The sequence below is a fragment of the Phoca vitulina genome, unplaced genomic scaffold, assembly GCF_004348235.1.
Source record: "Phoca vitulina isolate PV1807 unplaced genomic scaffold, GSC_HSeal_1.0 scaffold7, whole genome shotgun sequence".
Taxonomy (NCBI): Eukaryota; Metazoa; Chordata; class Mammalia; order Carnivora; family Phocidae; genus Phoca; species Phoca vitulina.
In genome coordinates this window covers 24,806,133-24,820,004 of record NW_022589710.1, presented here as the reverse complement: position 1 = coordinate 24,820,004, position 13,872 = coordinate 24,806,133, and the positions used below count along the sequence as shown (strand labels likewise).

The 13,872-nt window shown below is 44.4% G+C and overlaps 1 protein-coding gene across 4 annotated transcripts in view; it reads right to left on the bottom strand.

The window, feature by feature from the left end:
• ABHD12B (abhydrolase domain containing 12B) overlaps positions 1 to 13,872 on the bottom strand; it is a 29,952-nt gene that overhangs the window by 15,074 nt on the left and 1,006 nt on the right. For 2 of the 4 annotated variants that reach the window (XR_004299543.1, XM_032405088.1), the window contains exons 2-8: positions 9,652 to 9,779; positions 8,649 to 8,751; positions 6,782 to 6,901; positions 4,786 to 4,816; positions 2,012 to 2,057; positions 1,778 to 1,907; positions 1,325 to 1,362 (exon numbers count right to left, since the gene is read on the bottom strand). Coding sequence is in view for 3 of the 4 variants with exons in the window: in XM_032405088.1 (XP_032260979.1) it covers positions 1,325 to 1,362; positions 1,778 to 1,907; positions 2,012 to 2,057; positions 4,786 to 4,816; positions 6,782 to 6,901; positions 8,649 to 8,751; positions 9,652 to 9,779 (596 nt within the window). In the remaining variant the exon portion in view is untranslated. Of the gene's footprint in view, positions 1 to 1,324; positions 1,363 to 1,777; positions 1,908 to 2,011; positions 2,058 to 4,785; positions 4,817 to 6,781; positions 6,902 to 8,648; positions 8,752 to 9,651; positions 9,780 to 10,361; positions 10,567 to 13,008; positions 13,574 to 13,872 lie in introns of all 4 variants that reach the window. The other 2 variants (XM_032405089.1, XM_032405090.1) reach the window with 2 other exon arrangements.

The following is a 13,872-nucleotide window of genomic DNA, read 5'->3' as shown; positions in this document are numbered from 1 at the left end:
GAAGATAAATGACCAATTTTCCAAGATGGATGAATATCAAGCTAGAGTTATTATGGTACTACGAACCCCAAGCAGGATAACTACTAAGAAACCCACACCTAGGAAAATCACAGTAAAAATGCTGAAAAACAAAGACAAAAAGAAAATCTCAAAAATAGCCAGAAGAAAAAGTAATTATCTTCAAAGGAGCAGCAGGAAGACTGGAAGCTGACTTCCCAATGGAACCATGAAAGCCAGAACAAAATGAACAACATCTTCAAAGTGTTGAAAGAAAATAACTGCCAACCAAGAATTCTATGCCCAATGAAAATATCCTTCAAAAACGAAGGTAAAATAAAGATATTTTCAGGCCAAAACTGAGGGAATTCTTCACCACAGATAGGCAGAACAAATATCCCAAATGGAAGCACAGAAATGCAAGAAGTAATAAAAAGCAAAGAAAGGGGTAAATCTAGATATTGACTTTATAATATAAGAGCAATAATGTTTTATGGAGTATATAATATAGAGAAAATTAAAATACATGATAGCAAGAGTTCAAAGTCGGGGATGTAAATGGAATTAAAGTGTCCTAAGGTCACTGCATTATCCAAGAAGTGAAGTACTCATTTATGTGGGAATTTAGGTCAAATAATACTTGTCAACACTGTGCAGGAAGTGTGCACAGACAGCTATGAGAGCTTAGAGGAGCAGGAAATAATGTCTGCTTTATTTCCATAATTAATTAAGACTGTGGATAGCATGTGACTTGCTTTAACATGTTCACGTAACTCACCCTGACCAGTATTGACAAGCTTAAGATACAACTCAAGAGATGACAAGCTTTTCATGTACATCGCTATCACTTTGTCCTATTCACAGAGATGCTAATTCATGAAAACAGCTTGGATCCAGGAAACCTGTGTTTATAACGAGCACCTCTAGGGAACCTGAGACAGGCAACGCTCAGAACACTTTGGGAAACACGGACATAAATGTCATGGAAGACGGGCGGCTGAAAGCAAGTCCTGCTTGTTACTTCATAAAGGATGTTTTCCTCTGCCATAATCCAAATTACTCTGCAGGAACATTTACTTCACAAGAAGGGCTTTTTCAAGGGGAATTTTAACTCTTCCTGAGTATTTATTTTTAACTTCGTGGCCTTGAAAGGCAACTGTTGTTTTATATTAAATAGAAAAAAGAAAGTTTATTACACGATCAGAGGCTGTCTGAGGTCGGGGGGCCTTAGGTATCTCTGTGTTCAGAGTGTGCACAACGGTCTGCAGGCTCTCTTTACTTCCCCACCGCGAGCCAAGACATGCCACACGGAGGCATTTTACAGTACCTTTCTCTTCTAGTGCTTTTGCAGCATTTGTTGCAACTCTGTAAAGCAATGAAAATTAGTACATATGTAAAGCAGGGACTTAACAGGTAAACAGTACAAAATGCAACATCTAATATGAGCATCTGATGAAAGCGCTGGGGCCCTCTGGTAGGACGAGACGTACAACTTTGCAGAGGACTTCAAGGGGTTCCACTGGCCCCAAATCAAGAATCCTTTCCTTTAATACTCTCAAGGAGTATTGGAATGGGCTTCAGTGTCCTAGATAACCACAGAGCTACACCCTCACCCTCCCTTGCATTACGACCGGCTCGCTGAGATGGCACTGGCTCTAACCACGTGTGGGATGTGAGGGAAACCAGAGCTCCGCCTCCTAGCTCCGCTCATCACTGCCTGATGACACTAAAGCCCCAAGCGCTGCCCTCCCCCAAGAAGCCATCTTCAGACTCCACTTACCCTGTACCCAGAGAGTGGCCCCAGAGACACACAGGCGTGGTGCCACTTCTCGCCTTGGTCCACTCATAGACACAAACAGCATCTGTGGTCAGCCCCTCCTCTGTGGGCTCACCCGTGGAGTCCCCGTACCCTGGTGGTAAGGAAAGGCGGGCACACTATCACTACCTCCAAAATGAGAGCCATCAAAAGCCCTCCTGCTTACTGAAAAGTCTTTATATACTGCTCTTAACATACCTCTGTAGTCCACAGACAGGACATGAAAGCCACCATCGCTCAGCACCTAGATGACAAAGGAGAGGTTATCGTCTTAATTGTAAACTGAAAAGGTGGTGTAACCTCCTCAACACTTGCATAATCCTCATTGTGATGGTTTCCTACACAGGGAATAGATGGAATCTGCTGTTTGACCTCAAACATGAGAAGGTCAGACTCAAGGGGAAAGAAGGGAGGCAGGCGGCAGAGCAGGTCAGAGAGCCTGGCCACACCCTGGCTCTGCCCCTGGCTGTGTGACCTTGAGCCACCCAACATCTGACTATGTAAACAGGAGTCTGAAAAGTGAAAAACAATAGTAGCACCTTCAGGACTGTTGGAAGATGACAGGAGATGAAAGTACTGAAGTACCTTGGTACAAAGTCAATGTCCATTTTAAGAATTCCCTTGAGAACAGAAGGTCTACACAGAGTTGTAGTAGAGGCAGTCAAATAATGGGAAGATATTTATATTAAATGTGGACAGATAAAGAGTTAATATCAATCAAAAAGAGATCACTCAATTATATGAAACCACTGCCACGCCCCATGTGGATAAATACGGAAGGAATACGACAGCATCATTTCAAACAAAGTGAATTACAATGACAGACAAAGAGAGAAAAGGGGACAAAAATGCACTGTGCAGATACCTTTAAACCTTTATTTAATCCTCACAATAGTCCCTAAAGGTAGGTATTATCCCCGTTTTATAGATAAAGAAATTGAGTCCTGAGGGTTTAAGTAACTCGTTCGTGGTCACCCAGACAGCTAGAGGGAGAACCAAGACTCACCCGTGGGTCTGTTTCTGTCCGAACACCGTGTTCCCCCTGCCACAGCACGGACGTGGGGAGCTGAGTCTCACCAGAAATCTTTCAATACAAATTCAACTAATACTGAGGAACTAAAGGAAACTTTTTAATATCTATTTAAACGACACTGCCTCCAAAACAGTGATCCAGGACACAGAGTAGTTAAGCGCCCCGGGAGGTGGGAATGTCTGTGCGTCGTTTGTGGTGCTGTGAACAGAAGGACCACTTGGTGAAACAACCCGAGAACAGATCTGACTCCTAAGAATTTATCTCTAGGGAAAAAGTCCAAAAAAAGAATAAACTCAATGCTTCAGGTTTTCTCTAGCAACATTATTGAAATGATTTTGGGGGTGGGGGGACTTGTATCTAGCAACAGTGGAATAGTTAAATAAACAATTGTCTACAAATATAATGGAGAAGGATCACCTTTTAAATCTGTAACTATGGTAACTACGGAAAACCATGGAAGAATGTTTACAACATAGTATGTACATAACATAGCATTAAGTAAAAGAACAACAACATAAAATTACATATAGATATAATCATAATCACATAAAAATTTTACATAAATAAAGACGACAAGGTGGGATTGCAAATTAATGAAAACAGCTGTATTGGATGACTGAAGTGATGAATAAATGGAATGAACGAGAAACAGAGAGGATGTGGAGGAAGAAAGAAGAAGGGGAGGAAGGACAACGTAATAGCAAAGACTTGGTTTTTAAGGGAAATCACCCCTCCAAAGAAGAGAACAAAGGCCTGAGGAAGTCCGGTCAGGCTGGGAGATGATGACTATGGCACGACGTATCCAGAATCTGCCTGGAGGAAGAAGCCTTATCATATCTGCCCTTCCCATGCCAACTACCACAAGGATGACCTGGCTCCTTTTCACACCTACACCTATGATTCTTTTCCTTTCTGTGCACACAGGGGCTATAATTCAGCTTTGCCAAGGGTGGGAGAGGAAAAAACAAAAAACAAAAACACATGTTCTCATGGACATCAGCCTCACCACCATCCCACGTAGGAAGTGCAGAGAGTGAGGTGCAGGGTGGAAAGCAAACCTAAAAATTAATAGACATTATCATCCCAGGCAGAACAGCATCCAGCCCACCACCCACCAGAGTCGGCTCCGAGAAGGCCCTGAGGAAAGGGAGGAGCCGACTGGAGAGGGGCTTCCTGTCTGAACAAGGGAGGGAGGACGAAGGAGGTGCTGGCCCTCCTGGGCCTGGCAGGGTGCGGGGCCCCACTCAGGCTGTTACACCAGGGAAGGGCTCTGAGGTGGGAGCTGGTCTGTGGGAGGCGACAGCAGGTCCTGTGGTCAAAAATTGGACAAGCAGCCTGGTCACCTGAGGGAGAGGTTACCAAACGGGTGTGGGAGAAGACAGACAGCTGCCCTAGCAGCTGTGAGTGAGCTGCGGCTGCATGTCCCGCCCACGCGGGGCCGCCCCAACAAACTGCAGTCCTGTAGCAGGCTGGCGAGAAGGGGAGTGTGGCCGCCGTCCCACACGCAAAACCTTCTGCGGGGCTGAAGCCAGAGCCTGAAGGACTCTTAACAGCAGACGTTCTACGTATTTATCCGCTACCACAAGAAAAGGCTGTTTCTCACGGCAGTAACTTTCACATTTAATATACCCTCACAACCTTTCCCCCCCAGCCCTCAGAAAAAGCAGATAAAGAGGGTCTTGAACTACACCTGGTGATGAAGGCAATGTATTTATGAAAATGTTTTGGGAGTCAGACATGTTCGCTTCTGTTTTGAAGCCCTGTGGTCACTGCAAGAAGAGAAATCCACATGTGGGACTTTGAGTCCCAGACCCCAACCCCACCCTTGGGAGCTCTCAGTAGATACCCATGCTGAGGGCTGAGGAAGATCTAGGGCTGTAGCCCAGAAGAGAAAAAACAGAGACATAAAACTGGTACCTTGAGGCCCCTTCAGACATACCTTTACTAGCTCAAGTCTGTGAGGAGCTGCCCTGTGGAAGAGGTTAAAACAAAGAGCAAGAATTAGGAATTACAATGACAAATTCAATAAAAATCACTATCATGCTTCTAGCATCTGATCTCATGCCTTTGTTTTTCAGGTTAGAGAAATAAATAACTGGGAGAAAGGGAAATGGTTTTTGGTGTCACAGCCCACTTGGATGTGTCAGGGGGAGTGATGGATGGCTCCCCACTGCTCTTGCATTCCTCTGCATGAGCCCTGGATGCCCAGATGGTTAGTGCTTCTCAACAGAGGCATGTGATGAATTACTGATAATCCACCGCCTCTCACTGCTACACAGCAAAACTAATTTCTAAGAATACTTTTAGAAGCTAAAGGAAAATCAGCTCCAGAAAGTGGTTTTTCAGAACAAAGGATGATACAGTCATGTTCACTAAACCAAGACCTGCCTGTACCCGGTTCACTCTGCCATTAAATACAAGATGAAGTGAGGGAGACTCACAGCACTGGAGGTACAAGAAAGGCTTTTTCCCAAAATAACCATATCATCTACTCTCTATTAACCATGCTAATAAAGGAGAGACAAGAATGATTGAAAAGGCAGAGGATTCTTTTGAAAACCATTTGAATTTTGTCTTAGAGCCAAGTGTCTTAAGCTTTGTGGGTCATGAAGCCCTTCGAACATATGATTAAAGCTATGGACCCATTTCCCAGAAAAATGTATCCACACTTGACATTTTTAGTACAATTTTGGGAGGAGGTTCATGGACCCTCTGGGGTTTCTCTGGGTCCCAAGTCTGGAAGCACTGTTCTCAACAAGGCTCCTGTAACCTCCCATTTGGCCTCCTTTTGGGTCAGTACCACTGATAGCCAGCTAAGAGTTTTGGCAGGGGACAGGAGGAAGCTGGGGCTGACCCCAGAGCCAGTAAATCTGGGGTCATAGCAGATCCACAAAGGGGGACAGACATGAATGGGTGGGCCGAATGATCCTTTAAATACATACACTGTAACACCATGCCCAAGTTTGCACAATCAGAACAATGTTCAACAATGTTGAAAAAGGTTGAATTTCATGGGGAATCTCCATCATTGTCACTCTAAAATGGACACCTTCAGAAAGCCCCTAGTGCAAAGGCAAACCTTGAGAAAGCCATCAACACAGAAAAAGACAGTGAGAAAAAGAGACATAGGCAAGGGAGCCAAGGGGCAGATTCCAGAGCTCGTCACTTAGTTTGCAACATCCCTCCAGACACAGAGCTGGATCTGTGGGTCCCTGAGGCACATCGCCCCTTCCCCAGCCCGAAGCGCTGCAGTCTCAGCTGATGATCATCACCCACCCTAACGACAGGCCCACTGGGAAGCCCTGGCAGCACATCAAAGGGGCTCAGGACTTCAGGGAGGCATTCTTTGTGGCAAAGCAAGGTTGGACAACAGAGTGGGCTGAGGCATCAGGTTTCTAGAGTAGAATCACTCAGATGGTCCCCAGTAAGGACGGTCAGACTTCTGGATGATCTCTCATAGGGAGTCCCATACATTTGATTAGTAGGACTCATGCTAAATCAAGGAATCCCCACATACTTCTGTGAGAGGACCACCGATAAGGAAATTGCTCTTCCTTCTCCCCATATCTCAGGCCTGTCCCCTTTCCCGTCATCCATGGGCTCAGTTCAGCATTTCAGGCACTCTTTGGGAGTAAAGGAACCACTGACTTCTTGTAAATCAACAACCAAATTTTGGAAGTTAGTCTCCCTTTCAGTTAAAGATCGACATGAGTCTACATACAGAATATATAGATTTTTTTTTTAAGAGAAGCCTATTGCCAGAACACCCTCAAATTTCAACAAAGGAAAAAAATATATATGTGAAGGCACACTTACAGAGTCGAAAACTCTGGAAAGCTCTGCCTTTCCTTCCCCCGCCCCCGCCCCCCACCCCAGGCTGAAAGGCTCCCTCTCTTTTTAAACAACAACAAAAAAATCCAAGCGAAGGCACTGACCTGTGTTCTGCGCTGCCGTGAAGATAAACAATAATTGGGTTGCCGTCATGAAGGGCTGCTTCATACCAGCCACGGTCCTTCTCCTTAGCATCTTCCCCCCGGCAGCTGGGAACCGTGTGCCTGAAGAGCAAGGAAACATTTTAACAAATGTACAGAGAGAATTCACTTTCCTTGCCAAAGTCTGAAACCCTCCTCAGGTCAAAGACATATATTTATAGGTTTATATATGTATAAATATCCATTACATATTTATATGTATGTGTATATATATACATATATAAATTTCTATCTGAGTAATATATGCACATGGTAAAAATTAAAGTATAATACCACAAACATCTTACAGTGACAAGCACTACTTCTCTACCCCCCTCCCCCATGCACAGAAATGACCCCTTTTAACCACTGACTGTTCTAGTCCTTCTGACTCCTACATCCACTAATCTTCCAGGACTGCAATACTTAGGTGCAGTCCATTGAAATGCAGTCCGTTGGATGGAAACAAGTAAAAGGCAATAGGTATTTGCCACCTGCTATTGGTTTAGCTGAAGAAACAAATTGAAAGAATTTAAAGAGAGAGCAGTTTAGATGGGAGAAAAGAACTTAAATATGAAACTAAGCTATTCTACTCAAGAAACCAGTGACCTTGTGGAGTTAAACACCTGCCCAAGCTCCAGTCCCTCCACCTGTTAAACCAATGAGTGAGCCCTGAAGATACAAACACTTCCATATGACATGTCACAAGGAGACTTGGAGAACTGGCCACGTAATAATAAATCTTCAGGCTTCTCAACGCTTTAGGGGCAGAAAGTCTGACATCAAAGCCCAGGGCCTCTGGACTGAGAGGACTGGCATCCTTGCCAGCTAGATAAGCCAGGGCAAGAGCAACGAATAAAAAGATTTTCAAATTCCAACACTGTTAGCTGAATTGTACTGTGCAGATTAGGAAGAAGTTATGTGAACTCATATTGGTTCCTAAACATTCTATGATCACATGTTTAAAGTCAGGGAGAGGAAATATAAAACAGGACACTGGGAAATTGGCAGCCAAGAACAACAAGTAGAACCAAACAGAAAAAAATGTTGACAGTAGCATAGCAAAAAAGACAATAGCTCACGATTTTGACAATTGACTGTCTTTTCTGTGCTGTGCCAAGCACTGCGCTAAGCAATGAAAACCCACTAACGAACGAAAGAAAGGAAGGAAGGAAGCAAGAAAGAAAAAAGGAAAGGGAAGGAAAGGAAAGAAAAGAAAAGAAAAAAGGGGACGCCTGGGTGGCTCAGTCAGTTAAGCATCTGCCTCTGGCTCAGGTCATGATCTCTGGGTCCTGGGATCGAGTCCCACATCGGGCTCCCTGCTCAGCGAGGAGTCTGCTTCTCCCTCTGCCCCTCCCCGCTCTCGTGTTCTCTCTCTCTCTCTCACTCTCTCTCTCTCTCAAATGAATGGATAAAATCTTTAAAAAAAATTTTTTTAAAGAATGCCCACCAACAAAGTCACCTACAAAAGTTATAGTCTTGTAAAGAAGACAAACATTAACCAAATAATTGCACAAACATTTATTTAACTACAGTGGGGGAAATGCCATAAAGGACAAGCACAGGTTGCCACCTGTGCCTAAAATGGGAGCTGAGGAAGGGCTTCTCTGAAAATTACCGCACTACCATTGGCAACTGAGACCCTAAAGACGAGTAGGCCGTTAGTTAGGCGAAAGGAGGGGGCAGAGACAGAGACCTACAAGTGTTGCAGACAGAGCATGTCCTGCAAGAGCGTGACTTGCGGTGCCAGGAGGCTGGCCGTTCTGCAATAGTGCAGGAAGGCTGGTGTGCAACACGGCAGAAGAGTCCCGGTGTCCATCAGTGCACTCACCAGATTCCCAGAATCACCCCAGGTTCAACTCTGATATACAAGTTCACCGTGTGAGGGATCTTTAACTCCGGTTTCTTTAAATCCACAAGAAATGGTGCTTTGACTAGAAAGTAGAATTAATTATCAACGCCCAGAGTCAAATTCCATGTCTTTTAATCACAATCAAAAAAAGTAATTAGTCTCCTGGTTAACATGGTTTCTAAGTTGCAAGCTTCCACACTAAATTCCCAGCAAAGTATTTTATTTTATAAACGAGGATCAGCCCACAGGAAAATTGCCAAAACAAAAACAAAACAAAAACCCCTAAAGCTAGATTTTAAAATAGCACCGGTGTGACAGGTCATCATAGGGTTTTGTTCAGTCCTTATCCTTGTCTCAAGCTAAAAACAAAGGAGACCACTCCTGTAAAAAGGTAAGAGGGTCTAGAAGAAAGTAATGAGTATTCTGCTACCTATGTCAAGCATTACTTTTTCCACTAAATAAAACCTAGTAATTAGCCATAAACCATGAAGTGGTCAGAATCAACAAAGCCCTGGGGACAAGCCAGTGAGAGCATTACCTGTGTGCTAGGACTGTGTGTTACATTGACTAACAGCACTCAGTAGAAAGAACGTGGGAGAACAGATCCCTCACATCAGCCTCTCCCCAACCCCAGCTCCCCATTTTCTCTCTCTTTCAAGGGGTATAGGTAAAAAGAAAAAGCAAAAGAGTAGAGAATACACCAAGCAATAAGCTATCCCTATTAACACCTAATTCAAAGACTGAGCTCCTGAACTGAAACCCCACCCACAAGGCCATGTTTTTCTCTCCATCCCCCCAACAGTCTTTAGGGATTCGCACTAGACCCCAAAGCCTCTGTTAAATGGGTTTCAGACCATTGAAGTCTAGCCACAATTTTATAGCCGACATGCCTTTTTCATTGTCACATGGGCAACTTTAAGGGCAGTGAGTTCTTTCTTTGGGAAAATATATATTGGCAAATTCATGATAGATATATACTTACAAAAATTTAAAAATATTAGCATATTCATCAGAGGAGGAAAAATGTGTTCTTTTAATGGTTTACTAGTAAAGCTGTTGTACAGAGAGGCAATTTTTCTTCCAAGTGTTGAACAGGAATGTGGAAAAGATCTGCAAGATATAATGAAACAAGCAAGGCATTCAAAATCACTCCAAGTTTTGTCATTTGTTTTTTCTCTTAGCATCCAAATAAAATTTCAGAGACTAACACAGGGAATTACAGGTAACTTGGCATTTAAGCAAAATGCTTTCCAGAATTGTATGCCATTAGCACAGATCAGGACTGGGCACTAAGGGAGAACAGGAGAGGAAAGCAATAAATCAGGCCCCCAACTAGCTGCTGAGAAAGCCCTGGTATGGCAGAACAGGATTGGGGGGACAGGAATGCACCGGAGTCAAGCCTGTTTCCTCAAGTGCATCCCCACAGAAGACCAAGGCTGGACCCCAAAGTCATCAGGAAACAGGATTCAGACTATTTAACACTTGTCGTGGTTTTTTTTATCACATCACAATTTAGTGCTGTATGTTTTAACTATTATTGGTCTAAAGCAGTGAATGAAAAACCATCAGATCCCCACTCTTCTGGCTGGGTGTTAGGAAGAAATGAGCCAATGAAAGAAAAATCCCCACTTCTGATGTGACATCCCTGGTAAGAGGGACTATGAGGAGCAGGGTGGGGAGCGAGGGGAGTACCTGGAGGTTGTTGCTATATCAGGGCTGGGGCCTGGTCAGGGACACAGCGGCCAGGCACATCTTGTTTATTCTACTATTTGTTCCCTGTGACACAACAACCCGAACCAGGAGCCATCAGCAGATGAGTTACAACTTGTCCATGAGGGATCACTAATGCCACTTCTGTCTCTAGCCACATCTCTTATGAGAGTTGAATGTCTCCTACCTTGGAGAAACGAGGGACATAGGAAGTCAGTGTCACCACTTCCTGCTCCCGGTTTTTGTCTACCTCATCCATTAAATAAATCCCTTCCCCTGTTTTGAGCTGTCCATGTGAAGACTGCTCAGTATAATTGGATCATGAGTCTGGGGGACTAGAAAGCATGTTGGATGAACGGTCTCCCCCTGCCCTGATTTCTCTGCTAGACCAGAGCATTTTCGAAGATAGCTGTTATCACCGGTACTTCGCAAATGAGGAGACTGAAAGTTTAAGTAACCTGCCCCATGCCACAGAGTCAATGAATGACCAAGTCACGTGTACCCAGGTCTGTCTGACCCCAGAGTTCTATGAAGATCTCCAATGAGCTGTCACGATCCTGGTGAGTGCAACTTGCCATCCATGCAGGCAAAAATGAACCCCAGGAACAAGACTGGCTTCTGGCAAGATTCAGCCCTTAGAGAAAGTTGTTTCAGGATCCCCCTTCTCCCCTTCTGCACCCTTGGCCCTTCTTAGGGTCCCTTCTTCCTCCCGTGTTCTTCTTCCTTCCTGCTCCTGTATTCTCAGGAGCCTTCCGACTCTAAAAGTCATCAAAGAGAGACCTCTAAAAAATTCTCCCTCAAGTGTTAATAACTAAAAAATCAGAGTGTGTATATGTTTGGAAGAGGCATGAAGGGAGAAGATAATGAGTCTCCGATGAATTCTGCAGGGAATGGAAAAGAGATGTGGGCTAAGGGTAATGGGTAGCTCTCCAATACATCAGACATAGGCAACTGCCTACACACAAAATTAGCAAGGAATAAATGAAAATGATTTTTTTCATAATAGTTTAAAATAGCCTGCATGAAGGTGGTAGGAAGGAGAGGACATTGTTGCTCCGATTTTAGAGATAAGAAATCAAAACCCAGAGAAGCCACTTTGAGCTCCAGATCAAGCCCAAATGGGCAGAACTGAACACAATCTGAATTCTTATGCTTCCTTCCAGTTGGCTGGCTCAGGCTTTCTTTCTCCTGACTCTGAACTCACGCTACCCCGCCTGTTAGTCTCCTGCTAAGTCATCTTTTGAAGGTAGCAGTGTGCTTGGGAAGCAGAGGTGGTAGAGGGAAATGTGTTTCTGTTTTTAAAGAATAATTCATACAGGACCCTTCTCTCAAATAGCTCAAGGCACTTCTGTGAGAAGCACTGCGGGAAGAGAACAGAGTGACCAGATCCCTCGGAGCATCAATAATGCACAGCAGCTTCTTTTAACTAGGGGTTGTCAATTTGACTTCCCCTAGATCAGCAGAGGATCAAAAGTCACCAGTGGCTAATAGACCTTATTCGAGTGGAGGATGCGATTTCAGCCCAGTCCCTGCCAATGGCCAGCCACATCAAACAGCCACCCTGATGTCTTGGTGTTCTTTCGCCTGCCCTTTGATCAGCCACGGCTCTACCTGCACAGCATCCCGCAGGGGCCACAGAACTAACTGGATCATTCTTACCTTGGAACCTAAGTGGCTACAGGGCCAATCATTCATGTTCATGCTCAGAGGCACCAGCTTCGGGAAGCCCAGCTCTAACCCCATATGGCAAGACAGCTATTCCAAATACTAAGACATGCCACACATCCATCCTAGGCGCCCATTCATTTGGCCAACATGTATTGATCACCGAGTACCTAAATTACATCTGTGTTCTCCTCCCTTCTTTCCTCCCCACCAAATCCTCCCCTTCCTTCACATCCACTCAAGTGTTCCTTCTTTGTTAAAGCCTCTCTATACAGATCTTCCACGGTGACCTTTCCTCTCTTTTCACCCCTCCCACTCATTATAATCGGGCCTCAGTTTGACCCTTAATTGTTCTCTGGGGGTTTTCCCACAATTCGTCCTGGCTTCCCACTGAGAAGAACCACATGGCATCTAGTGCACTCTGTCTAGCACAGGACTGAGCACTGAAAGCAAAGTGTATTTGTTTCTTGAGGGAGAAGGAAGCAGTGCTTATTGGCAGCTTTGGGGAAGAGGGGAAGGGCTTCATATTCTCTTTTGAATTATAATTGAAAATTAATTGTGAGCTCCACAAGAGTAGGGCTTTGTGCCCAGGCCTAAACTAGTACCCGAAAGGTAGGCGATGACCAGTACTGTGGAAAGAATGAATCAGTTTATCAGCCTGCTCATGGGGGTTTCCTTAACACTATCCAGAAATGTAAAGACTTGGGGTGAATGGGGAGCAACGAAGAGGTAAGAAGCCCACTGGCTTCCCCCAGCTGCTTTCCCGAGCACATTTTCCATGTTTCTAGTTCAAAGAAAACCAGTGGCAAGTGAAGATTGACACTCCCAGGCCCATCTATCTTAAGTAGCAACGACAGCAGATGAAATTTTTGCAAAATAAATAAATAGATCCCCAGGCATTAAAAAATAATCACTGAAAACATGTTTTGATGAATTGTTCTCCTTGAGTCACACAACACATCACCATAGATCCCTGCTACAGCTCCAGACGCACAGGCAGCCCTCTGTGGATGTTTGCGGATCGAAGCTAACTTGGTTCCAAGAAACAAAAGGATTCAGGATCCTGGATCTCGGTCTGTGCTTCCGCCTCAGCGTGTCTTAAATTAGAGCAGTAATTCTTGGTTCAGATGAAGAAATGTGCTTGTATTTTATTCTTTCAGAAAGCATCTCTTGAGACGTATTTTTTAGTAATTAGTAAGGCAAGTAAGAGAGGGTCCCCAACTCCCCACGTCCCACTCCATTATCAACAAAGCGGGTTGTTCTCTAAAAGCATGAAGTGCAGCTTTGATTCTCTGCCAAATAAATGTTAAATATCAGCCATCAACTCTAGAGAGAGCACAAAAGATAAAGGCAGAACATGTCAGCTTCCCCAGAACAACCATATCCGAGGAGGTAAGGCCCAGGAATGTGCGGTTGAAAAGTGCGGTCAATCAGGATATTCTGACTCTCGTTCAGATCCAACACAGAAGGGGGGTGTGGGTCTACACTGCTGGGCCAGGCGAAAACTGCTCTCTGCTCTTTGCCCTGAGCTACAGAAGGAATAGAAGAGAGAAGATGGGTTTTTGTCTTCATCACTCCAACATTCCAAAGTGAAGTCTCCTGTGTCTGGCTGGGACTCTTGGATATTTTGTACTCAGCGAGAAACAAAACAAAGGAATATAAAGAAGAAAGGTGAACAGAAGTGCCAACACCTTCCCACCCCAACAAAACAAGATACCTGAGTCTTCTGAGTCCAGGGTCTCTAACCAATACCTGGCTTCAACGCAAATGAGACTGGCAATATATTGCTGGTCAGTTCAGGTAGTTTAACATTACCATTTAAGCCAAG